This window comes from Solenopsis invicta, chromosome 3, assembly GCF_016802725.1.
Source record: "Solenopsis invicta isolate M01_SB chromosome 3, UNIL_Sinv_3.0, whole genome shotgun sequence".
In the NCBI taxonomy this organism is placed as follows: Eukaryota; Metazoa; Arthropoda; class Insecta; order Hymenoptera; family Formicidae; genus Solenopsis; species Solenopsis invicta.
The window spans coordinates 18,032,937-18,060,798 of NC_052666.1; the positions used below are offsets into that span (position 1 = coordinate 18,032,937).

Genomic DNA, 27,862 nt, shown 5'->3' on the forward strand with positions numbered 1-27,862 from the left:
GATGCCTAATAATTTTGTCAATAGCTGTAGATGCAAACGTATATTATCCTAGATAAAATAAAGATATGATATTATTTTTAATTTACTTAACATAAATCAAAGATGGAATTGTGATTATTTCATGTAAAAAATTTTAAGTTACTATCGACGTTGAGCAAAACAGTTTAGGATATAAAAATAGTTTATTTGCAATATTTTCATTTCTAAATGTTTCACTTAATGACTAATCATTTCATCTGACAGAAAATATTTCTTTTTGAATTTAGATAAAAAATAAAGATCAACATTGAAATAAAGAAGAAAGAACATATAAATCACAATTTTTTGACTGACAAAGTTTTTTTTATAAGAGATTTTGAATTTATAGCCTTAGAGCATTTTTATATTGCGCTATTATTTTTTGTGCAATATATTTGAAAAAGATAACACCTTTTATTTAAGATAATATACATACTAATATATTTAATCTAGGAAAAGATAAGATGAAACTATTTCTTCAGTTTTAAATCATTTTATATAAATTATGACAAACAATGGGGTGGCCTGTAAGCATAAATTACAATAATTTTATTTTTTATTTATAGAAACTATTACAGAAAAACAATAAATTGACTACGCGTGCTTATTCTTTCGAAGTTTTTAAGTAACAAAACAGAATTGCACAAAATGCAAACACATACATTTCGTTCGACATATTTTGCTGCCTTATAAAAATATACGGAACATAAACGGTGTATATGTAGCTTACGTAACTTGTTTGCACAACCTTGTGTCGCGAAAGTGTATATATATATGTAAAAATAGAAAAAAGAAAAGAAAAGAACACATATCCGACGAAGCACGTTCGCGGTTGCATTTGCAACGTTTGCTTATGTCGTAACAAATACGTATAAAATAACTTAGTCTAGAGAGTCTTCTTATTTCAAATGTTCTTATCTAACGTCAAAATAAATACATCTAAAGATGAACGAATACACGGTTCATCCAGGAAAATCTCCCTTCTTTTTTCGTCTTCATCGCGAAACTCCGTCCGAGGATCTGCATTCCCATCGGGCGCGACTTGATCGATCACAGATGCATCCATTTCGCTGTAGCTTAATCTCATCGCGCATCTGGCAGAGTAAGACGAGGAACTTTTTAATAGCACTGCGTACGCACGGTACCGCATAGATCCGCGCTTTCGCGTTTCGAAAGCGCGGTATCCGCGCGTGAATGCGACCATCATGCCGTAAGATGCAGGCTCGCAATAGCGCTACCGCTGAAATTTATTTTTGTAAAAGAACGCATGGCATTTTGCGCACAAACACCGTCGGTTTAGACGTATCTGTTCGAGCCGGCGTACGTCGCGTTCATTTTGTCAATCGAGAAGTTTGACTGATAGAGACAGCGGCGTGACCCGGGTCTCGATGGTGGCTGTACGCATCGGCGCCTAGAACGAAAATAGAGATTTTCGTGGAGCTGTCGAAAGCCCAAATCTCGTCTAATCGACGTCTTGAAAGCTCGGCCGTTTTACAACGTCCTTGCATGCTTGTTTCTGCTTCGCAGACGTAACACGGCGTCTTTGCTCTTTGTAACGGCTGTTATAAATTTACGCTTCTTCCATTTCTTCATGAAAGCAACAATGTGTGATCACTCTTATATTAATCGCGCGTGGGAAACATGCGGATGCAAAACGGTGCGGGGGAGGATTTACTTATCAATCAGTACTCGAGATAACAAATTACCATTGCGATCATGCGATGAGCGTCTGTTATACGAGGTCGGAGGGTTAAAGAGGACTGGCAAGGCTATTATGAAAACGGTGAAAATGGAATCTCTGGCATACGCAACGACCGGAAGTTCCATGGTCGTGTTGATGGGCCTCAGAAGAGGATAGGACTGTAGCTTTGTCTGCAAGTACAGGCAACAGGCAGTTGTTAGCTTGAATGCGTTAGTAAAAAAAAAAAAAAAAAACGTGTTAGTATACCTTTTTTTAAATTTAATTCGAAAATAGCCCCATGATTTATGGAAAATTACACTTCTTTTATAATGCAAGCGATGATGTAGACCCCTTATATTCGTAAGGCGTTAAAATATCTGTTGCAATTGCAAACGTTGCACTCGTTAACGACACATAGAGCGCGGATAATCGAATTAACGCGACAATTACGCGAATTCGTCCTGAATCGAGTTCCATTTCACGCTCGAACTGACTATAGATTTTATTAACATCGGCTGCAAGATCGTCACGTACGCAAGTCGAACATCTGAATCCTTCATGCAAAATTTTGCCGATTAAGTAATACGTGATTTTAAATGAAATATTATGTAACGATGTTATTGATATCTCGAGCTGGAGAAGCTTTATTGAGAGTTTACGCCGTTATTCGAGATAGATACTTACTCTGTTCCTCTGGCGTATATTGAAGATGCCATAGATGATGGGATTCATGCTGGAGTTGGTGCACGCGAAGAAGAAAAGAGCTCTCTGAATGCGTGGGTCGACTTTGAGGGCCGACGATCGATCGATCCAGTACCTGTTAGCACGTGTTCGCCGATAAAGATCATAGAATTCAGTAGTGAGTTTGTCAATCTGATATGTTATTTTTCTTTTCGTAAGACGGAATTTGCGTATCTGTATAATGATGACCGTGAACAACCGCGTCAAAGTCGCTAGTATCATCGCATGTATATTTTATTCTTACGTCTGCATAATCGGTTCAGAGATATTGTTGACTTTTGGAACTTGTGTATTGCTGCTCTAGTTTCACGATTAATTTTTAGTGTTGATAGAAAAAATATTGTGAAAGTAATCGCAAACTCACCAAACGCTCATCACGTAGTAAGGACTCCAGCAGATAATGAAGACGGCGATAATGGTTATCGTCATTTTTAAAGTGCGTACTCGCGCACGGCTTAGAAAACCGCTCGAGGAACGACGTATTCTGTCTGTAAAAAACGCTTGTTTCAGTACATTGCGTTTATTTTATTCATTAATATGTATTAAACGACCATTACATCTGATACCATTACATCTGATAAATAAAATCAGAAATAGCAATTACAAAAAAGTTCAAATATTTTTACAGCGTGATAAATATAAAAAATTTCCTACGAAAACCAAGTCCATTATTTCAAATCATTTTTTATCAGTAACGTTGCAATGTAATCAATTTTGTTCTGGCAATGATTAAAGAGAAACGGAAGATATAAATATAAATAGTTAATCAATACAAAATTTCTGTTATAAATTTTAATATTCTTAAAAAGGATAAATGAACAATATATATTACGTAAGTGGAATAAATAAGTAATAAATATAAAATTCTCGCAAGAGTCAAATAAGTCTAGATGTATTGTTTTTGAAATGGGTTTTTAAAATATTAAAGTCTAGAACTATGTTTTTATATCTATGTTCGAAGAAAAATTATCACATTTATACAATGAACGGTTTGAAGCTGAGAAGATTTTTGTTCCTTGAAAATTTAACTTTTCGGACTTGCTTTAAATTTTCATAGGAAACCCTCCAATTACCTTCGCTTTCCTCAGACCTACGGCAGATCTCCATGAAAATACTGGTATAAGTATAGAATATTACAATCAGGGGAAACCAATACATCGCTAGCATGACGAACAAACTGTATGAAATTTCATGCGCGTACGACGGGAAGACATTGAACGTTACACATTGGGTATAACAGGTGAAATTCGGATGCGTCTCGAGATGGAACACCAACATCTACGGGAGAACGGAGACACACGCTGTTTAATGTCAGTCATAAAAGAGAAACGACTTTGACATCTTGTAATAATGTTTGCGTAAAAGTAAGTGCACCTGTGGCAAGGAACAAAGTACGGAGCCAATCCACGCGAGCATCAGCAATATCTTCCCTCTCCGGTAAACGTCTAGTATCTGGAGGGGTCGCATTACGGCGTAATATCTAGAAGATGAAGCTACGTGAACGCGTAGTCTTATTTACTAATTTACATTGTGATCACTTAAAATCTCGCAAATCGTGTTAATATGTTCTTTAAAAAAGTGAAACTTGAGACTTGTGAGATTTTTTGAATGATTTGCCATGCACTTTAATAAAAGTTAAAATTCATTTCTAGAATAAAAAATAACTCATATACATTGAAAATTGTGAGCTTGTGTAATTTCTGAGTGATTTTTCACTCTACGAGATATGATGTTAAGGAATTAACCTGTCTATGCTTATGCAGACTATCACGAAGGACGAAAGATACAGGCCGAACGTCCTGAAAAAAGCCATTATGCGACACATCGCATCCCCTGCTTCCCAGGATACCGTGCTCGCCCATCCGATTTCGAACGGCATCATCAGGAACGTCACCTAGATGACGATAAGATGCGACACGTCTCATGTCAGTTTCTAAATTTAAGCGCGAATCGCGAGCGGCACGATTACTTTATCACGAGTTATTTGTGCTCGAGTGTCGTTATACTTACAAAGAGGTCAGCGATCGACAAGTGCATTACGAGATTCTGTATCCTGGACTTGGACTTGCGTTTCTTTATTATGGTTAGCACGGAAATATTTCCGATGGCCGATATCACCATCAGGATGCTGTAAGTGATTATCGTCACCAAGTGGCTGCCGTTGAAGCGTAACTCGATTGGCAGGCCCGCGTGAACCGTGTCGTTGCACTTGAGGCTCTCCCCGTCATCGGTGTCGCCTAATTGTATTACGTTTCCCATGTCGTTGCAGATTAAATTATCAATTATCTGAAACTGTCACGTTTAATCTTATTAAAAGATATATCTCTTGCAAATGTTCCTTGCAGCTATGTCGTTTTAATGAAGGGATTATTTCGAAAAATTCTTTCAAGTTTGACCTTGAAGTTTATACGACGCAGATGATGAAGAAAATATTGAAGAGATTGTGGTTTGTAATGTCTACTGAATTCGAGATATGAACATGTGAATTCGAGGTATCTCATGCACACACTTTTAGCTCGAGAAGTTTGGGAAATAATAGATCGGGCTAATGCATCTAAAGAGAATCTGTTCCAGCGGAATACGCAACAATTCGCGCGGAGGCATTCACGTCTCATCGTGACGAATGTTTGCCAGATCGTGTTTATTTGTGTTTAATGATTTGGCATTTAGATATAGCGGCAACGTTACATCATGTTCGAAGGGTTGCATTACATTAAGAAGCAATCTGCGACTCGACTAATCTAAACGTGGATAACTAAACGCAAAGAAAATAATAAGATTTAAATATAAAAAGATCTTTTAAATATTTATCTTAATCTTATCTATTATCTTTTATTATTGCTGAGGTAAATTAACGTTCTTTTCTATCTACGTTTAATCCGTAAATGTAATCCGATTTTGATGAAAAACTTTTTTAACTTTTAAAATTAGCGTCTGTTCAGTTATCCTTAAAAAAAAACATTTAAATATAAAAATGTAACTTAATGCATGAACAAAAAAAATAATATGCCAAAAAATATGAGACTATGTCATTTTATATCTTACGCGAGAAATCGGGGGGTGGAATCGCCTTCACGTTGTACAGTTCCGGGTTGAACGATCGCATAAGTCTTGATTTACATCGTAAATCAGCTCGGCAGAGCGTACCGATTTTGCAGCGCAAACCAATATACTTCGAAGCAACATCCGCCGATCGCGATCTACTTGTAATCGTCTCGCCCCCGCGCGCTATTGATAACGAACCCTCATCGTGCGGGGTGTGTCATAATACTGATTCGTTTTGCTCACATCTCGCTGACATACCGGAGCTTCAGCGCAGGTCCGAGCGTGTCGTAGGTGTTGAAGCTCGAATTAGTCTGCAACCTTTTGTGACCGTTTGTAAACTGTTCTCCGAGAGAAATGGCTATGGCCGCGCTCGCTTTTATTGCATTAAAAAGGAAAAAAAAAACTTAAGACGGGAGATTAGAGAAAGCGAAAACCTTATCTCTTACAATTCCGCACTGTTGCGCGAATCTTGATATTAAAACCAATGTGGATCGCGTTCCAAAGTACCAAATCCGCCTTACATCATGCTAAACATGCGCAGAAACACGAAACTAAACTTCGGCCCCGAGGCACAAAGTGCATCGGGGGAACACGTTGAGATATCGTCAACGAGTTGTTTTTCTTCAATTAATTTGATGTAATAAACTTCGTTTAATCGTGGTATGCGATTTCTTCGGGATACGAGTGATATAATTGCGCTTGTTTTGGTAGAATTATTACACCAACACTATCGCCGCGAGTAGACTATGAAGGAAAACGGTTGGGAGAAATACTAAGCGTAATATTATTTACACGAGGTCGGCGAGTTTTGGAACAAAATTGATGCAAAAAGCTGCTTCTCCATTTTCGACATACAAATTTTTTACAACGCAGAATGTGCCGAGTCCATATAGTACGAAATGTTCGATCAGAGATTTCAATATGTCAGAGGAAAATAATTTTCTTCGGCGCATGTCGATAATTGTCGCAACCCTTATCTAGATTCTCGTTATTTTCACAATGTGTCGCGAATAGAGAGAGAGAGAGAGAGAGAGAGAGAGAGAGAGAGAGAAAGAGAGAGAGAGAGAGGTGGGAGGCGCTAACTGATCTGCCTCGATTTCGGTTCAAATAATCGCGATTGTTTACGCAATTTATTTCACAAAAGAAAAAGAAAAACAGTTAGATGTTTTCGCCCAAGAAGGCCTAGATTAGATTAGAAACTAGAAGCTTTGTTTACGAGATTATGGGTATCGTTCATTAGAGAAAGAGTGCGCTGCACTTTGCAATTACATGTTAGCAATTATGTCGAATAACTTGACAGTACGAAGGGGAATTTATTAATTTATTATAGGATTTTATATGACGTAAAATGTCGTGCGCAGGATGTGGTTCTATCGAAATAGAATGGTTGATATAGTTCAATTAAGGATCCCTCTCTCGCACGAACTCACGTATCGACGTATCGATATAATGTAATTCGTCGGGCAATGAAACCTGATTAATGTTCAGCGTATTTGTGACGTGTTGCGCAAAAGATGTCAAATTATAAATGAGAAATATTTAAAAGTTAAGAGAATTTGTACGACGTAAAAAAGAAAAATAAGAGGACGAAAACGAATCGATACGAATCGCAAAAATTATTCATTTTTTTCGAAATGAAGAAAAACCAATAATTTCTACGTCTCTGATAATAATTTGCTGTTAGTTGTTTTTGCAAACAGTGAATGTAACTGTGATATGACAAAACGTCGATGCCGACGACGTCTGTGACGATTTTCTCTTAATAAGAAGTGATAAATAACTGCGACGAGAAGACAATACGATTTATAGTTTTTCTCTCAGTTTCTCTTAGAGATGTTTCTAAATGTGTATTTTCAGTAATAAATATATAAAAAAGAAACGCTATCCCCAAGTACTTATTCTTTCGTTTGACAAAAATACAGACTGCAAGAAAGTCGGGAAAAAAATTGTACGCACATATAAATCGCGTATCTCTTTCGATGAGAAGATAGAGAAGGACCATGACATGATTTTAAATTGACATGAATAAATCCTTACTCGATGCAATCTCGCAGCTTCGATGGAGCTCCAATTTATTCTTGATGTTCTCCTTAACACTAGATTTTCAATCGTAGACTGCAATTTGTGCGATTAATAATTCTGATGATCGAATTGCCAAAGCAAGATTAATCAACTCGTGTCGCCGCTTCAGGGGGGGGGGGTCGGTCAGCTTTCGACAGATTTCGGCGCTAAAGAAATCTGGTACTGTCCTTGTGACTTAAAATCTTGTTAACTGCATCGAAGCTTCTTCGTTAAAATGTCAACTTCCATTCGCCGATTATCTCGCTGCCGCGGATAATCCTCAACCGCGTCGTCTCATGCTTGGTGCGAATATCCGCGGCAATTGCGAGTGCGTTCTTCACGTGCGTGGCCTTAATCCGTTTTCTCAACTGGGATCATCGCGTACGCTGGCACACATCATCTCGACAAAACAGTCGGGGAAAAAAAAATTCCGTATCGCGACGAGACACAAAAAAAGGAAGGATAGGAGAAAGAAGAGGCGCGCTTATCGTTCACCTTCTACGTCTCGAAAGTCGGACGCGACGTCGTCGGGGGAATATCGCGAATTTTGCATTAATGCGGGGGGATGAGATCGTGCATGATGCGGACGCACGTGATCATCGGCTGCTAGACGACGGAATTCGGCACCAGTGTAATTAAGCGCTCGATGATCGACGCGGGACTGCCGATCCCGCGGAACGCTCGCGATTTACCCGCCGACACTTAGGCCAGCGTCAAGGGTCAAGTGTCAAATCTCCGCTGATAGGACTAACGTGCCGGAGACAGTGCGATCGGTAGAGTACACAACCGGAGTATGACCGGAGTGACCATTCGGGGCACAGGCGGAGATCAACTTGAATGAATCGCACGCGGGCGGGTTCGTCTATTTGGAGAGACAAGAATGTCTTCGTATTCGGAGCTTTCGTCATAGATTCCCACAGATGTTGTTCCCACGCTACCAATTCTTCATCAGTTTCTAATTGTGGCACGGAGAAAGTATTCTGCGTTGTAACACTTGAAATTTCCAAAAGTCGTAAAATTTAATATTTTTTTATTACACTAAATATCTTTAGCAAACAGAATTGTCATAATAATTTTTTATTTAAGAAGTTACTTTCCTTCTCAATGTTGAAAAATTACAGACTCTTGGAAATATTTTTGGAAAGGATATTTAATAAATCTAATATCTACAATAAAGACATGTTTTATTAATTATTAATTTGTAAAAAAAAATTTTTTTGAAACTGTTTTGACTTATTTAAATTAATTTTTACTGAGGCTGATCTCGGGTCCATCTCTCTGGTCTTAGTGTTTTAGAATTCTATAAAACAAAATTTTTAAAAATGATTAAAAGTCTTTAGAACCATTGTATCATTAAGACTTGACGGGCTGAATTTCAAAGTTTTGAAGAAATTAAAAGGTTATAGAATTTAAAAAAAGTTTAATTTTATATACAAATTTTCCACCTTTAACTGTTAATACAATTTTAAAAAGCCATTCGACAAGTCGTAGAGAATTGCATTTTACACAAGTGTAACCTTCCCTGATAAAAAAAATCGATAGAAAACGATAGAAAGTGCCAGAAACCTGATTCAAAAACAATAGAATTCTATCAAAACGATAGAATCCTATTGTTTTTGAATCAGGTTTTTGGCACTTTCTATCATTTTCTATCGGTTCTTTTTTATCAGGGTTGTTTTATAACTTGTTTTAGAACAAGTTAAAACTTGTGATGCTCTAAGACTTTCAAAACATAGATTTGAGAAAAATGCGTTTAAAGTTTGACAAAGAAAATTCATGTAAGTGAATTATGTGTTTAGGGAATTTCCCACTTTTTTCTCGTATTTTAGACACTATAAAGAATGATTTAAGATAAAAAATTTATTTTTTTGAAAGTTGAGAACATGTATGTAACTCTTAATTTTCATATTAAAATAATATTGAGAAGCTAAAAATTATTGGATTACAACCACGATGTTATCAACTTTGAAGTATAATTAATTTAAAAAACTACAAATTAAGTAAAAAAAATTACATGTTTAATCTGGACTGTGAACACTTTATTAACTTCGTAATGTTTTCATCTAATATATCGTTTTATATATCTTTCCGCAAAGCAGCTTAGTGTAAACATCCACGAGGTACTAACAAATGCAAAGACTAGCAAAACGTCGCTGACCGTATGCAGGAAAATTTTCTACTGCTAAATGCATTAATCATCAGCACATGAAACTCACGTGCACATGAATAATGATAAGAAGAATAAAAATAGTGTGACGCAACTTGAAATCTAAAGTTATGTAGTTAAAATCCATAGCACTTGCCATGTGATGTAATACACTCATCATAAATAGTCTGTTTTTGTTAAAAAAGAAAAGAACAAAAGAAATAAGTACCGCTCCATCAATAATTTAGACCGTAATTATTATACTGTAGAACTGTTATTCAAAGATTTATTGCTGATTTATTATCGAAAGCAGGATCAGTCTGTTTCACGAAATCAGATTCGGTTACGTAAAATTAGATATTATTTTTAATATCTACTGCAAGAAATACAGTAGAATGTCATAAGTTTCCGCGTTAATTTAGAAATACTTTATTACATTTATATAAGCGTGTAGAGGCGCGCGTAAATTTAAATACGATACCAGTTTCCCGCTCCTTCATCACGTGGTTGACTTCAGTTCATCACTTGCGCATTCACTACGATGGCGCTGAAAATTTTCTTCCAAGAGAAGAGTTTAGATTTCTTGTTTATAGCAGCATTTCGGAACACACCATACAGAAACGTGTTCTTTTCATTAGCTGCTTCGAAATAGAAATAAGACAAGCAAAAATAGTATAATTTTTCACAAATAAAAGAGAAAATAACATATGTATAAAAAGTAATTAATCTATTGAGTAAAATATTTGCAGTATTTTATATTAACATAGATAAAATCATTATTGTATTGTTTAAAATAAAAACTAGACTAGAGAATAAATTATGCAAAGGAAAAATTTTGTTTTAAATTCTACTGATTAAATTATGTAAATTTAATTAATCGAAATTTAATCAGAGTTAATCTAATTTTTTTCTACACAGTTTTTAAAGTCGTTTTTTCAACGCCAATTCACGTAGATTTCGCAATTTTTGGAGAAACGGAAGGAAGAGAGAAAGACAGAATCACTTCTCCGAAAATGGGCTGTGTCTGTGTGCAATTTTGTCTGGACAAAATTTTAATGTGTCGTCGCGCATGCGAATCCTCATTATTCGGAAACGTTCGGCCCGCCATTCCGTCGTCCCACTTACCCCCTCCCTCGCCCCGCTCCACTCGCTGCTCAGTTCAACTCAACTCGGTTACCATTTCTCCAGTTCGTGATTGTTGCCCGTGAAGGATGCCTTCTGCCAACCCCAAACTAGAAAAACAGGCCTCTACGGAGACCGTGGAACCCTTACGCCAAGCGATCATTGTAATCGAGCACAAGATACGGAATCTTGAGAAGCGTAAGGTAAATACAGCGTCGCGGCCGTCCGGGTCGTAATTGCAGACAAAAGTCGATCTGTCAGCCGCCGTGGCTTTCTCACCGCGGTGATCCGCCATGATCCCGCGACATGCCATGTGCTCGCGCGCCTCGATTTTTCAAGGATGCGTGCAACGCGCACCGAGGCTTCTTTGTCCACGTTGCCGCCCGCTCCGGCGTCGTCGAGCCGCGATCCTCGACTACGTGCGGCCGAACAATCGCGGATCTCGCAGGCTTCTGGACAAAACGCCGGACTTGATCGTCGCCAACCTCATATCATGGCGGTGTAACGCGGTCTACGTGCGACGACGTTTCTTTATGCGCGACACGCTTTTCTTACCGCCCTCGACGGGACGCGACGCCGGCACGCGATCCGACGGCAACGTCCGCCGACGATTGTACACGCCTCAAAATCACGCTGCTGCACGCGGAGTCCTCGCGATCGGCGTCCGGCATTTCTCGGTTTCCAGTTCGTTCGCGTTGAACATGTCGATGTTGCTTTGTCGCGCGATTTCGTTAACGTGCGCGTGTTCGTGAAGCATCACTGAGCGTCGGAGCTCCCGATGCATGCTTCGGCGTATGTCTGAACTTTCGCCGTATTTCACGTTACTGATTACCTAGTTTTATTACTGTTTGGCATGACATGAACACAATGTAAATGTAACGTTTGTTTCATGACTTACGATATGTAATATCGAGTACGCGTGGTAATTATCAGCATTCAGTTATTTGGAAGGAATTGGATGGCTCTACAAAATATATTTCTTAAATTTAGGGGAAGCTCGAGTCGTATAGGGACCTGCAGAAAAATGGAAGGGAATTGAATGCAGACCAAAAGACTGCTGTGGCAAAATACGATGAGGTGCTTCAAACGTTGGACATTACTCGGGACTTGTATAAGCAAATCGTCAACATTGCCAATGATGCGGTTAAACAACAGAAAAAACTGGCAAGGAAAGAGGCTGTTGAGCGTATGCAACAGGACATTGCAAAGGTATATTATTTACATATTATTTGTATATTAATATTATTTAACTCGAAAATGGTCACTTGTTTTTTTACACCCAAAGTCAGAAAAAATACAGCACAGTTTTTCTTACTGATCAGGAATTTATATTTAGGGTATTGTTACATTTGTCATACAACACATTTTTTAAGCATGTTGATTGGCTTTTAAATCGAGAAATTTTTGAATCTCTAGAAATCTTTTATCCTACAATCAATCAACATGCTAAAAAAATTTTGTTATACAAGTATAATAATATCCTCACCTTTTAATTGAAATTTCTGAGACCTAATCTGTGCAATAGATACAATTTATAATATCAAGCTATTAAAACTAGTTAAAGTGTAGAAAATTCCAGATGACTAAACCATTTACATACTAAGTATAACAAATCAAGTAAGAGTATATATTATAAATTTGAAATAAGGTTTTTAATGAGGTTTGGATTAAAAAGTATTATAAATTATTAATATCTTTATGCAATACAAAAAGATTAAATTATGTTCCTAAAATGTTTGTTTTTATTGAAAAATAATTTTTATATAATTTTTATGTTTATATAATATGTATAATAAATATAATAAAAATAAACCATTTTTATTAATTATAAAAGAGCAAACATAAATGACTTATATAATAGTGATTTAGCCTTCTTTTAAGTTGTGACAAATTGGATATTACATATTTTTTACATAATATTTTTCGTTTTTTTTAAAACTATTTACAAACTTTTAAATACATATTCCATCAAAAATTTGCAACATAAAAGTGTTTTATTAACTGATACTTTTATTTTTTTTAGAAATACTATTATAATAAGCTGCTTAATGTCTTTCTATTTGTTTATTTTTTGGCTTTCTTTTTTCAGAAAATATTGATTAAACCTATATTTATAATATCTTTAGATATTAATAAATTATAAAACAATCAATAATTTACAATATATAACAATGACTTTTTTTAAACAGTAAATAACATTCCAGATGATTGTTTACCCTAAAAAATGTAGTTACTATTCTTATCATAAAATTATATTGTGTGTATCATATAAGATTCGAGTTTAAGAAAATATGGTATTGATTGTAGGTGAAGGAAGTACTACTTACTCAACATGTCTTGATAAGCATAAACACAGATTCCGTGAGAGACGACTTCTTTCACGGAAAGAACGGCGCTATAAAACTGTCGGAAGAGGAATTCAAGTACCTCGACAGTTTATATAATGAGATAATCATAAAACATCAGCGTGAGGAAGGCGATCTGACATTTGCTCAGCAAGCGCAAAAAGTGGCCGAGCATTATGTTGCGATCGTGGACGGAAAGCAACGTGAAGTTATTGGCACTACGTACAATAAATTGAAGGAGATCATCGCCAAAATCAATCAATGTGGCTACTTTGATCAAGTTCACGAATGTTCGGAGGCAACACCCATGGAAGAGGTATTGAATTTAGTTGTTCAATCAGATTCTTAGATTTAATATAGAAAGATCTATATTATTTTAATCACTCTTTGATCAATATTATAAAATTAAATATATGTGAAGTGACGGTTGGGACCAAACCTGAACTCGTTGATTATGAGTCGAGCGTTTTTACATTGAGCCATGTCACTTTACACATATTTTTAAATATTATTCTCTTTTATTTACTATCTGCTTTGACACATGTTGAATCTATAATCTCATATATGTGTTTAACAAAATTCAGTATTTATATGGTAGACAGTACACACCATACTGAGTAAAAAAACTTAAGTGAACATAAGTCGAAATAAGAATGTACAAAACGCAGTTTATAAACACTGAGGTAAACATTTCATACATCACATAGAAGCTAGTAAGTCATTCATAATGCTAATATACAAAAATGTTTATATCTCAAAAAACGGTTGAGCTTTTGACCTATGTTCATTTTTTCAAGGTTTTTTTACTCAGTGTGGTGTGCTATCTACTACATAAATACTGAATGGTTTTTTCTGAACATCCCGTATAATCTAATGATTTTATATTTGTACAGATTATTGAGACTGTGACGGAGACCAACATTACCAATGCAACGCAGGAACAGGTCAATGAGGAGTATAGCAATGGCAATGACAGGCACATTCCACCAGAATCCATAATACCTATTCCAAATTTTCCAGTCCAAGTTACCACGCTTCCCGTTGTTTCTGGTGCCGCTCCAGTCTCGGGACCCATACCAGTTGTTCCGCAGCCCATGCCACCTCATCCAGCCGCGCCGGTTGATACTCCTTTTTATACGAATGCCACTAACTTTGTTCCGCAACCGCAACAGCAACAGCAGCAGCAACAGCAAGCTCAGCAATCTCAACAGCAGCCTCCGCCGGCGCCCCGTATCAATGACGTTATAGGCACGCCCAACTTCTTTTTCTTGCAGGAATCTGAACTTGATTCGGATGTCACATCGCAAACACCCATCGTACCACACATTCCTCCCACAGTTAATGCGCCCATTCCCACGCAAACCTTCACAAATCAGAACTTCGCAAATGCGCCTGTGGGTGTACCTCAACAGGTCATATATCAACATCAACCACCGCAGGATATATCGCACATTCCTGGTTTTGCGAATCCTAATCCACCACCTCCGATTCCGATGCCACCTTCTCATCAGCAGCCGAATATGCAATATAGCCCGCAACATCCGACAGGTTTTCAGCCTCAACAGCCACAACAGCAACAAAATGCTGCGCAACTACCGCAGCAAGGTCAAATGCAGAATTTTAATGAGCAAACACATGCACAAGAAGCTCCAACATCCACAGAGGTAACATTCGCGGCATAAAGTTAATTAATACATTTTATATTTATTTCATTATTAATTTTTGGTGACTTATGAATTCTTCTAGGAAAAGGTCGAAAATGGTCAAAATGAAATTTCTGAATCATCATTGGAACAGCAAAATGAATCTATTGATTGGTGTCAGATGACCGAGACCAATGACTGGAATCAGACTGATCAACAGCAGCAATCTGTTCAAGATTGTCAGCAAGCATCGCAACAAACATCTCAACAGTCTTGGGCGTCTGACCAACGTGGTGGATACAGAGGAAGAGGAGGCAGAAGAGGAACCTCTAATAGTTATAATAGCAGGGGCAGGGGAAATTATCAGCAAAATGGACGCGCAGGACAAGGTAAAGAATTACTGTTTTAATACAGATTAAATTGTCTTTTTATAATCTTTCTTTTTTTATGAAACTTAAGTTTTTTGTTTAATATTTTTTAAAAGTTCAATATTTTTTAAAAACTCAATATTTTTTAAATCTTAATTCAAAGACTAAAGAGATTAATTTTTCTTCCAGGCTCATATTATCGCAATGAGAATAACTACCAAAACGGATATCAGCAGCGTACCTGGGGTAACAACGAAGGAAATAACGGATATAATACCGGTTTCAAACGTGGCAGTGGCGGAGGCTCAAGAGGTACACGTAACGACCGCGTTGGTCGCGGACAATTCAGAGGACAAAGGGGGAGCAACCGTGGTGGATACGTGTCACGCGGAAAGCCTCACACGCAATAAAGGAGAAAAAAGGAACATTACAGCTAGCGTAAATGCACAGTAAACACACTAATGATGCTCTGCGATTACGATTCAACTGTCTATTTATGAAAAAGCTTAAGTCGAGACAATGCATTTGCAATATGGAACTTTAAAGTAGTTGATACCGTGCAGTATTGCATGCTTAAGAATATTATACACAATAATAACTTTGATATTAAAGAGATTGATTAAGTGGAATGTTAGTTTTTTTTTGTAATACAGATTTAACTGTATTACACGTTTTTTTTATGTATTACATATTCACACGTGTATTAAATAACTCTTAGAAGATAAAGAGTTTATTAGTTATATACAAAATATAATCTTGCATCTGATGTGTGTTGTACAGAGCTACGTATGACATGAAAATTCAAAGAATTTTTTATTGGCATTTGCAGAAACTTGCGGCTTAGGATATTTCTTAAATATGACATTGAACAAATGAAACTTTGTATTTGAATTTGGTGTTTGTAATTACGGGAAGAAGGTTAATGTTGATAAAAAAGATGCAGAGATAACATTGTGATATATGAAGGAAAATCTACCAAATTCATTACGTGTGAACCTACCGTGCAAGTATTAATGTATTATGACAGAAGGCAGGTTTCACAGGGCAACAACAGCTGATTTACAAAGATTAGAAAAATAATTTTATTATAAAAAAATACAAAAAAAAACGAGAACTCATACAAACATTTCATGTAAAGACTACAAGAACATATTTAAAAATAACGTTAAGATTATAAGTATATATAGGCACGACCATCTTTCTGTCTTGCGTTCATTTAAAAAAGAATTTTAGATACTAGAAAAAATGAGGATACAGCGAAGCAACGCCTTCTGAACTGCTAAGGATATTTTTGTCTGGCGTACGAATTTGAGACAAACGTAAATCAAAATTTATTGAGAAAATAGTAGTTTGGGAGTAGTAAGTAATTCACGACATATATATATATATATATATATATATATATATATATATATATATATATATGTATGTGTGTGTGTATGTATGTATGTCGTGATAACATGTGTATTACGATCTGCTGTCGCTCCTCCCATTTTTTCTGGGTGATTCCAAAATTCTTTACGGTGATCGCGTACACAACGCCCACGGCTAAGCGAAAGAGATTGCAGTGCAATGTCTTCGTTTACGATGTAATGCATTACCTGATTTTTTTTGTATTGGAAAATGGAAGAAACATATGATTATTTTTAAAACGGAGGAAACAATTAGTGTGCGAGGCTTTAGCATATAAGTCGAGTTTATTGTACAATTATTAACTAGATCCAGGAGAAGAAAGATGAAGAGAAAGAGAGAGAAAAAAAAATGTTTCTTATATTGCGCCGCCAATAAGCCACGCACCACACCGATGAAAAGTACTGTTTATTGTATTTCGTTTGTACATTTGTGTTTAATCACTGTCCATCCCAACCTTCTCTATCTTGATTATGTTAAACTATCCTATGAATACCTGTGTATCTTCCAAATAAAGATCTAATTCAACCGCATTAATTGGCCTACTTATTCACAAAATGATAATATTATTCTATTTCATTCCTACAAAAATATTTTGATATGTAGTGTTTATGTTTTTAATATAATTTTTAATAATTTATGGCTGAAGTGCTACTCAACATAATATTACATTTATGTTTTTTTCATAATAAAATTTAATTGATATTAATATTTTGTGACTGAATTGTTACTAAATGTTTTATTACTATTATGTTTCTTAACGTTGATGTCGCTTAAATTAATATTATTTTCGCAAAGATGTGTTTAATATCATTTACTTATAGCTTAAAAATATAAAATGTTGAATAAAGCATATTTACATATTTTTTATTTACATGCATAACGTGTTATCAATATATGCAGGAAGAAAACTTGTTTGTACGTGTGTTAGACATCTATCTCGCAATGTGATTGATTGATATTGATCAATATTGATTTACTGCAGTCAGAGAGGAACCTGAGAGCAGCCACGGCGGCCTTTTTCCTATAACGCTTCGAAACTCGAAACTCCCGTACACTAGTGACGCACATTTATTCTGATCAGAATGGGAACTACGTGTCACATCCATTTTGCAACCCGCCGTTAAAAACAGTGTGGATGTTAGCACGGACAACAACCCACATCCATCTCTCGAGAAATGGATGTAGGTTGTTGTCCGTGCTAACATCTATTTTGCTGCAAATAAAATCTGACGCGTATCGCGTATGTTGCATCCAGAACAGGGGTCGAGAATGTGCACAAATGATTAATTACGTCTACTTTCGCGTAATTTTTTATTTATTATAGTCTGAATTATTTACATTAACATTGATATTAATACATATCAATACGTTTATGCCCATATTTTGCACAATCATGTTTTTACTTAAAAAAGATGTTTAATAGTAACAGAGAGAATTTGGTTCTTTAATAAAGAAACATTCATTTTACGCAGTACTTAAAAAATAATTGTAATTAACATCGCATCATATGATGAAGAAGAAATAAATGTCTTTCCACGAATAAATATACCATCTTTTTATTTTTACATAATTCTTTATTATTTAAATGTCTTCAAATTATGGTTTTAAAAAAATTAGCTTTTTTAATTTTTTTAAATCTTGACGCAACTCTCTCTCTCTCTCTCTCTCTCACTCTTTCTCTCTTTCTCTTTTAACGTGATTGTCCTTTAATTATTTAGGCCTTCAGTTAGAGAGAGAAAGCATCGCGGTGATAGACATGGAGCAAGCGGCGATGTTATCTCTATGGATACCCTCCTCTTCACTCCCCTCTCGACCTATCACGTTTTCCGTGCTACGTATAGGCCGTAAAATTCAGAAAGAGGATTTCGGACGATTTCTGCGCAGGGACGTAGAGAGACTAGAAAGCGTCCACTCTTTTTTTATTATGTTACAATGGCATATACATGCATACGCATGATTTACAAATGACAATACGCGCGATTAATATGGCACAATAAATAATAATAATAATAATAATAATAATAATAATGTAATAAAAATCAATGAAATATATGGATACTTGAGTATTATTTTTATTCTCTAACTTACAAACGTGAAGATTATTGATCTGATTTTAATACAACCTTTCACAGTTTTTACGAAATATCATGTAAAGATTAATCAAAACTTTACAAAAAAAAAATTAATAAAGAATTATATAATAATATACGATATAAAGTATTAAAATGTTAATCAGTAAAGTAACGGATTTTAATCAAATTCTTCTCGATATTAATCGATGGCAATTGTGGAAATGATGGGAATGGGATGGCAAAGGGATGGAAATATTGGAATGAATGCAATGATGTTAATGGAATGGCAATAATGGAAATGATGACAATAACAATATATATAGCCTGACGGCAATGACGGCAATGGTGGAAATGATGGCAATTATGACAATGTTCTCGATATTAATGATGGCAATGAAATGGCAATATGGAAATAGAATCGCATAATGAAATGAATGCAATGATGGCAATAATAAAAATGGTGGCAATGTCGGCAGTGGCGGCAATGGCGTAATAATAATGGCAATGATGAAAATAGGATGACAATGATGGCAACGATGGCAATAATGACAATGATGGAAAAGATGAAAAGTAGGCCATCCCATTGGATGGCAATGATGGAAAGAATGCAATTATGGAATGCAATTATCGATTCCTGAATGACATGAGCTTGCTGCTGTATTTGGTCTGCAGCCATATAATATTTCCATTTCATCATAGAATGGACAACGTTTAGTTGCAGCTCCACTAACATTATTATCTCTTTAGCATTTAAAGTATGCAAGTTTTAAATTTTTTAATTTTAGCTTTATCTCTGCACTTTTATTGTAACCTCTTTGTTCCATTTCTGAAACAAGTAGCCGGAAAATTTCAACATGTTTATGTCTTTTTCCATCCATTATCGATAATATTTGTTTTTCCGTGCATAATTCTAAAAAAACATGCGTCTCCTCTTCTTCCCAATTTTGTCTTTTTTTACACATTATATTAATTATCGCAGATTTATTCTCACAAGACGAAGACATTATTAACTATTAACTGAAGAAAACTTGACAAAAACCTAAATCGCCTATTACATAATACGGAAATGTTTACACCGTTACAAGTGTGCTGAAAATGCGTACTATTTTGATACGATACGTCTGTTTGATTTGTATCGTACTAGATTATACGCCATCGTTTACACCATCAAATTAAATTAATTTAGTATGTATATTGTACTTAGTACGCGTATCAAACAAGCGGTGTAAACTAAGCCATTGCCATCAATGCCATCATTGCCACGATTGCCGTCATTATCACAATTGCCATTATTGCTATCATTGTCACAAATGCCACCATTTCTGCTACTGCTATCATTGCCATCTTTTTGATAACGTTACCAAGCATTTATTCCATAATGTGCCATTCCATTTCCATATTGCCATTTCATTGCCATCATTAAAATTATCGAGAACATTGCCCTGAGATTGTCAGGCTATAGGCTGACTAATGGCACTGATGTCAATCATGTGCATTGTTGAAATGTTGAAATGAATGCAATGATGGCAATGGGATGGCGACGATGGCAAAGATGTCAATGATGGCAATAATAAGAATGATGGCAATTGTAGAAATGACGGAAATAGGATGGAAATAATGGAATGAATGTTATGATGGCAATGATGAAAATGATGGCAATAATGGGAAAGATGGCAATAGTGGTAATGATGGCAATAATGGAAATGCTGTGAATGAGAGACTATCTCACATATTCCAAGCAGAACAGGGAGTCACCACTACATCAAAATAATATCAAAATGATCATTAAAAGTCACTTTTCGATCAATTAAGATTTGATGTCATTTTCACTTACTATTCTGCTTGGGATTAATCTTTAGCGGACAAATGGTGAGAAAATCGACCAGAGACCTTTAGTCGATTTTTTGACAAAAACTTGACGAAAAATGATGAATTTTTTCAAAATTAAAAAAAAACTTGGAAAAAATTAACTTCTGACATTTCGTAAACGACAGGCGAAAGGGCTATTAAAACGCGGAATGATCCATAAAATTTCGGTAACAATTTTGCCGTAATGCTTTGAGCCGCGGACGATAGGACGTCTCTTCAAAACGAGCTCCCACTACAGAAACTGTACCACGCCGACGCTGATTATAATACATAACTTGTTTTTGGTAGGCTTGCTCGAGATTTTCCGATACCCATTCAACGCTCGTAAGTCTTGCATACGTCGTGACCGATATTTTGCCACTATAATGACATGAATAATCTTTAGCGGAAAAACGGTGAAAGATAGTCCAACTTTGGTCAATTTTTTGACAAGAATAGATGTCAGAAGTGAATCCTTTTTCAAGTTCTTTTTAATTTTGCAGAAATTCAGTGGACTATCACTAACGCCACAATTGCCATCATTCCCACTATTGTTATCATTTCTATCATTGCCATTTCCATTGCCGTCATAATAGTGACAATACGATTGCCCGATCATCATCGCCATCATCGCCATCATCATCATGTAATGTATGAATTAAATAAAATATCGCGTGATCGAAAAAATTGTTAAATTTATTAAAATACTTTAAAGAATATTTTTAAAAGAGCAAATACGATTCAATAACATTATTATTTAATTGTGTTAAAATTACTTTTACAGATTTTGATTTATCTTCAATTGTGGCTAAAATAAAATAATTTTTTTAAAACTTCACATTGATCGAGAATTCTAATCACGTATTTTTGTAAAACAAGTCATCATGCTTTACATAATCCTAGAATTTTTTGTTTTTTTTTACCTAAAAAAATTCTTGAAATTTTGTTAAAAATGCGTACCTTTTTGCACTACTCGATATATAAGTTGCAACTTCTTTCATTAAAATCACAAAAATCCGGTAATTTTTTGCTTGTTTTATTGGTTATTATCGCAAAAAAATGGCAAATACAATTTAATAAAATTACAGACGGTACCTCTAACTGCAAATGTGAAAAAACGAATTATTGCATCTTATCATCACTGATGCATTATCGCTTGCTATTTCAACATTTCTTATAGAGATATATTTATTATTTAAAATTTACTTAAATTTTTCAAAAAGTTAACTTGCTGAACAGTTTGTAGTGTCTAATGAAAATAATTCTAACAATTGAATTTTAACAATTTTCTCTTTTTGCAACCAAAATTGTACATGAATACACATAAACTTTGTATTACCAATATCTGTACTTTCATTTACTAAAATTGAGAAGCTATAATTTTTTTAAATATTTTACGTTTTTTCGTATTCGGTTTCACGTATTGCTATTACATTTTTAACAATGAAAATGCATTTACAAGGGGCTGCTAGATGAGAATCATCGACTTTAATAAAATTTTATGAAAGTGTAGTATTTATTCATACATTTACTGCAGTAAAGCAGTTTGTTGTGGATATTGAGCATTTTCGTGAAAACATTTTTTTTTAAATTAAATTTTATATTTTTAAATTGTTATATACAAGGTTTAGACCGTTTTTAATTATTTAACATAAAATATGTTATTAAAAGAAATTAATAATTTTATATATGCACAATAATTAAAAGAATTGTATTATATGTAATTATATTGGAGTTTTAGGTGTATATTTTTAGCTGAATTGTGTTTAAAATATTAAGAAATATATTATTTTTAAATTATAATAAAAAAATACTTTATAATAAAGAATATTGCAAAATAAAAATTTATATATTTATTCAGCACATTTATACAAATTTTAAATAAAAAATTAGCAACTTTTGAGATGCACATAATCAGAACTTTTAGAAGTGTTCGTCGAACATTTATATATAATCAGGTATCGTATCCTGACATTTTACTCTTTTAAGTAACATACAATGTTTATGTTAAATATTTATAATTATTTATTGTTATTTATATTTTAAATATTAAATAAATATTTTATATTATATTTATAATAAGTAAAACGGTAATACATATAATATTTTATAAATGTCTTATAAATATTTTTATGACATTAATAATAAATCTTTATGACAACTTTACTTTTTAATTTAAAATAACAAAAATATTATATATTTATGAATTATTTTTGTAAGTATTTATAGAAGTTACAAATAATTATTATAAATATTTTGTAAATCTTTTATGAATATTTTGTGTTATCTGAGCTATTTGTATAATGCTAAATTGGATAAATAAAAAAATTTTATATACCTTGTAATATGCTCTACTGACATTATATTTCATAAACTTAATATTTATTTATTATAGATTTTGCGCGTGGCACATGACATTTGTTTAAATTTGTTACATATTGTATACGCGAATTTAACATCATAATCATGTGCATGAGCGCATCTTGATTAATATCGCGTGTTCTTAAATTCATTGGAAAAAAAAATATCGCAATCTTCCGATTGTATGTTTGTATGTATATTTTATTACATACACCAAGCGCCTGTAGAACGGTAGTCCGGCAAGCGCAAGAGCAAAAGAGAGAGAGAGAGCGTCGATCGCCAGGCGCCGACCCGCGTTGCTTAGTACCGCGCGCGCCGGTAGATGGCCGCGTTTGCGAGTAGTTTCTTCTGTTTAAGATTCCGCAATTAGGATATAAGAGTCGCGATGTTACAGACATCGTTGCTCGTTGGAGCCCATCTTTAACCGTGTGTAATTGTTGTTCGTGATTTTGAGCTCTGTTGAGCTGATTTCTCGTTCTGTGGTGGTACAGGGTGGTACACATATTGTGTGTTGATAATATAATATGAATTTGGTTAATCCCTAGAGACCTTATATCAGAGTCTGGACAGGCGACAATCACTTTTGATTGGTTCTTCAGTTTTGGTCAACTCCCGCCTGTATTTGAATTCCAATATTCGTATTACGTTTAGATGTTATAGAAAAATCGAGTATAGAAAATAAATAAATGAAAATTTTTTTATAATGTAATACAATATATTTTATTTGAATATAGTATGCATTGCCATTGACTTACTGTGTCATATTTTTTACATTTTATTGCATTTTTTTTATTAAAAATCTTTAATCTAAAAATTACAAACCTTTTAATTATATTTATATATAAGTTGTGACATGGTAAAATATGGTTAGCTGTAACTTTACTGCATTCTTTAATTAAAAAATTTTTTAAACTCATATCTGTAATGTTATTAAAATATTTTGAATAATGTTGAAACATTTGTTCAAACTTAAAAAAGATTAAAAAAGTTTCAACATTAACAAAAAATAAACAATTATTTGTATAACATTTTAATTGTACGAATTTGGTAAATGAATGTAATATTGGAGTTTTTGAGCCAACTGATTTTAAACATTTATTACATAGTCTGCATTGTTTTGTAATAGATTGTATGAGGTAAATGGCCCGGCAATGCTATATAAACTATTTAGTTCTAAATTTGATAATCTTATTAAATGTTTATTGAAAAGCGGAATTGTGCTATTACTTGTGCTATTATTATTTATATCAATGTTTCCTTTATTTGTTTGTTTTTCTTCTGACAAATATTTAATAAAGCCTGATAAATATTCGCTGTCATCATTATCATAACTACTATTTTTTATTCGTTTCATGTACATTGCAATCGAGATTAATTTCAAATCATTAGAAAATTGAAGCGGATTTGGAATAACATTTTTTTGTCTTATTTGAGAAAATAAATTCTCCAGACAATCCTGACTAAAACGAGAAATTAAAATATATTTAAAATTCTTTTCTGTTATAAGGTATTTACTTAATTCTATTATAGATTTGGTACTAATTATAATTCCTCTTTGCACTGGTTTAAACTGACCATTGCCTATTTTTAACTGAGTAAAAATGTTAATAATTTCATGTAGAAAATCAATATTTGCATTATATATGTTCCTATTTTTTTCGCCCAATGCTATACTACAACATCTTGATGTCATTAACGAAAACCACTTAGATACTATGTTTACGAACTATCCAGTTGTAATAAACTCTGGCTTATTATTCTCAACTGCTAACAATTGCAATGAGCTACTTACATCATTCGAGAAGACATGCCTGGCTTTATTGACTTTCATTTTATTAAAATTATTAGTACATATATCGTCTAAGTTTAATCGAGGGGTTAATAACAGTTCAGAATTATTTTGAACACTGATTAAAATGTTGTAACTTTATTTCATTTGTAGGTAAATTATATTTCTTAACTATATCATTTGGAATGATTATTATTTCATTATTAATTAATGACTGCTTAAGATTCTTAAAAACATGTGGTGGGTCACCAATTATATACAAATTCTTACTCGCATCGAATGGATGTGTAACATGATTAACAATTTCACTGTGTCTACCGGTACTTATGCCTAGTATTCTCCATAATCCAGTGTTTCCATATCTTATGTCTGATGTAATAAAGTTTACGTGATAATCTATTTCTTCAGTTTTATTTATGATCTGAAATATTATTTGCTTTAATGTTTCGCTGTTAAAACTATTGCCTGTAAAATGGTACCCTACTACATGCTTCCATCGATTCCCAATACCAACAAGCATGAACACAAGAGCATGCGTGGCAATTTTATTATTATCTTTATCATTAGGAAATGTAATTTTACCTATAAACGATCCTGTTGCAGAATTGTAACATTGCTGTGGTGTGATGGCCATTTCATCAAATATCAGTCCACATTCTATGTCATTGTCATTTTTGAACTGATGTTTCTTATTTTTAAGAAATTCAAACATTTTTTCTAAAAGTCCAGGTTCAAATTGAAAATTTTCTAATCTTCGTCGTAATGTGCGTATATTTGGAAGTGGTATTCCTTGTTGAATTATCTTTTCGTATCCGTTGGTTCCGCATACAAATTTTAATCGCAAAGCACGCTCAATTGTTTCATGCGACTAAAGTCGAGTATGTCTTTTCTTAAATAAAGCTTCAATTTGACAGTCTGTAAAAATTGACTGTAATGCTTTTTTATATTTATCATTACTGTCTTTTTTTTTCAAAGTATATATAATATTTCTTAAAGTTGTCACTTTTCTTCGCATTTTAATTAGGTTTATCTGTTGCTTTCGGATAACATCTTTGAATTTCTTACATCTCTTTTCTGCTTCATCATTACATTTATTATGTGAAACTGGACAAACCACTGATGATGTTGATTCCATATTAATTGATGATGTTGATTCCATATTAATTGATAATGTTGATTCCATATTCATTGATGATGTTGATTCCATATTCATTGACGATGTTGATTCAGTTGTATTATTAATCACCTAAAATATTTATTTTAAAATTTTAAATGTGAAACTGTTATTTATTTCTTATAATGTGTCTTACATTATAAGTAATTTTAATATTAACCTGACATTCCTGCTTTTGAGTATCATTAATATGTTGATCCATCTGGATGACACCGATGGATTGATCCATCTGGATGGCATCGATGGGTTGATCCATCTGAATGGCATCAATTGGTTGGTGTGAGTCTGTATTGTTTGACTTTCCTTTTTTTAAAAAATATCCAAATATTGTGGGAACTGCATCTCGTTTTAATTTTCGATTATTAGCCTTTTGTTCCCACATCTCTGGAGCAAAATGTACCTATGTATACAACAAAGAATATATTAATTTAGTAAACAATTATCATTGTTATATAAAAAATAGATAAAGCTTTTAAGAAACAGAATTTATTAAAATAATTTTAATATCTTTTTCATTGCTAATTATTGCACTATATATTTTATTTATTTTCTTAAGGCTCCTGACTCCTCAGCCGAGAACTCCGCGTTGACGGTAGCGACATTTCGTCGCGGACAAAATTAGAACTAATACACGTGAAACGTGACAGATTGACGATGAAATGTTATCGTGCATGTCATTTTGTTATTATGTGTTTCATTGTAAAAACATGACTTTTCTCGTATTTACCAAATTCGTAAAAATGGACCGCGAGTAAAGTTTCTTTGATTTTTATACATAAAAGTACATTTTTCACTCCTTTTAATAGCTATCCGTGTGTTTTCCTGTCTGAATAGACGTCACTTTACGTGCTTTTTACGACTATTTACTGACTGCTAGGCGAAAAAAGGATAGTCGTGACCGATATTTAGAAGTATTTTAAAGCCATCTGATTAGTCTGTTTTATCCAAATTGGCATTATTTAGAAATGGCACGTCGGACAAAATTATGTGCCCATGTGTTTTCCTGTTTCAATTGCTTCACTTTACATGCTTTTTACAACTATTTACTGATTGTTAGGCGGAAAAAGGATAGTCGTGACCGATATTTAGAAGTGTTTTAAAGTCATCTGCTTAGTTTGTTTTATCCAAATTGGCTTTAATTACAAATGGCATGTCGGACAAAATTACGTGTCATTTCACTCAATTTCTCGCTTCTGACGTCACGACTTCAATATGGCCGCGGCGAGTACTCAGGAGCCTTAAAAATTTATGAAAATATTATTTTACCTCACAAAGAAGCGAATTATTCGTTGACGTCCAATCTAGTCGTCCAACATTTTTTGTCCATAAAGTGCGGCGTTCCTTATTTCTAGGAAAAATTTTCATTATGTATCCTTTAGCTCTAGAATTATTACAAAATGGGGCTGCACAGCCACCCATTTTTAATAATTTTTAAAATAAACTTGCACAAAGAACAATAGTTTTACGTGTCACGTGATTTCGCGTTTAAGTTAAGGTTAGACACGTCAAGAATAAGTTTGAGAGAGAGGTGTATCTCTTTCTCTCTCGTGCGATTTTGCCCAAATCGCGTCTTGTTCAGACTCTGATATAGGGTCTCTAGTTAATCCAATGCCTGTGTAGTATATTTGATTTTATAAGTTCAATTTTAGAGGCGGTTTTTATCGTCTCTGGTTATACGAATTTTCAACGAATATATTCAGTGAACGAAGTCTATGCAAAAAGTTTACAGCTTTAACTAATATAAATGTTTCTAGTAGAGTACATGTTATATTTTTATATTTATTTTTCTGTTATGTATATAACTATTAAAATAGTTTTTTATTTAAAGCACAATAGGGATGGGCGATACAGACGAAAGTATCGATATATTGTATCGATACGTATCGTGGATATAAATATCGATACACAAAAATATCGGACACAAAATATCGATACCAGTAAATATCGGTAATATTAATAAAAAATAATATAATAAAAAATAACATACGAAATTACCGGATATTGAAATAAAATAAACCTTTGGCAATGTAATAAA

The 27,862-nt window shown here is 33.9% G+C and overlaps 2 protein-coding genes across 8 annotated transcripts; one reads left to right on the forward strand and one right to left on the reverse strand.

Annotated features, from left to right (window-relative positions):
* Window positions 1–539: 539 nt before the first annotated feature.
* Window positions 540–8,358, reverse strand: LOC105205389 (gonadotropin-releasing hormone II receptor). 6 transcript variants are annotated; one of them, XM_039447384.1, is made up of 8 exons: window positions 7,523–8,315; window positions 4,451–4,732; window positions 4,186–4,334; window positions 3,815–3,920; window positions 3,514–3,718; window positions 2,805–2,928; window positions 2,384–2,516; window positions 540–1,112 (listed from the first exon to the last, which is right to left on the reverse strand). In XM_039447384.1, exons 2-8 carry the CDS (start codon window positions 4,697–4,699, stop codon window positions 1,014–1,016), a joined length of 1,065 nt encoding a protein of 354 aa, XP_039303318.1. In that variant the 5' UTR covers window positions 4,700–4,732; window positions 7,523–8,315; the 3' UTR covers window positions 540–1,013. The 6 variants fall into 6 exon arrangements, with proteins under 6 accessions (XP_039303318.1, XP_011173067.1, XP_025995016.1 ...); XM_011174765.3 differs by having other exon boundaries at window positions 1,072–1,429; window positions 7,523–8,282; XM_026139231.2 differs by lacking the exon at window positions 540–1,112 and adding an exon at window positions 1,436–1,890 and having other exon boundaries at window positions 7,523–8,358.
* Window positions 8,359–10,848: 2,490 nt separating this feature from the next.
* LOC105205384 (caprin homolog) lies at window positions 10,849–17,113 on the forward strand. Of its 2 annotated transcripts, none has more exons than XM_011174740.3 (6): window positions 10,849–11,017; window positions 11,805–12,023; window positions 13,122–13,475; window positions 14,053–14,823; window positions 14,906–15,191; window positions 15,360–17,113. In XM_011174740.3, the coding sequence occupies exons 1-6, from the start codon at window positions 10,904–10,906 to the stop codon at window positions 15,578–15,580; spliced, it is 1,965 nt and encodes a 654-aa protein (XP_011173042.1). In that variant the 5' UTR covers window positions 10,849–10,903; the 3' UTR covers window positions 15,581–17,113. The 2 variants fall into 2 exon arrangements, with proteins under 2 accessions (XP_011173042.1, XP_025995019.1); XM_026139234.2 differs by lacking the exon at window positions 10,849–11,017 and adding an exon at window positions 11,060–11,736.
* Window positions 17,114–27,862: the final 10,749 nt, after the last annotated feature.

Coding starts and splice junctions, on each gene's coding strand:
- LOC105205389 (XM_026139231.2), bottom strand. CDS start 4,699: ATGGGAAACGTAATACAATTAGGCGACACCGATGACGGGGAGAGCCTC. Junction 4,335..4,450: donor TGTCGATCGCTGACCTCTTT/GTAAGTATAACG, acceptor ATCGTCATCTAG/GTGACGTTCCTGATGATGCC. Junction 2,517..2,804: donor TACTACGTGATGAGCGTTTG/GTGAGTTTGCGA, acceptor ACGTGCTAACAG/GTACTGGATCGATCGATCGT.
- LOC105205384 (XM_011174740.3), top strand. CDS start 10,904: ATGCCTTCTGCCAACCCCAAACTAGAAAAACAGGCCTCTACGGAGACC. Junction 11,018..11,804: donor GGAATCTTGAGAAGCGTAAG/GTAAATACAGCG, acceptor TCTTAAATTTAG/GGGAAGCTCGAGTCGTATAG. Junction 13,476..14,052: donor AGGCAACACCCATGGAAGAG/GTATTGAATTTA, acceptor ATATTTGTACAG/ATTATTGAGACTGTGACGGA.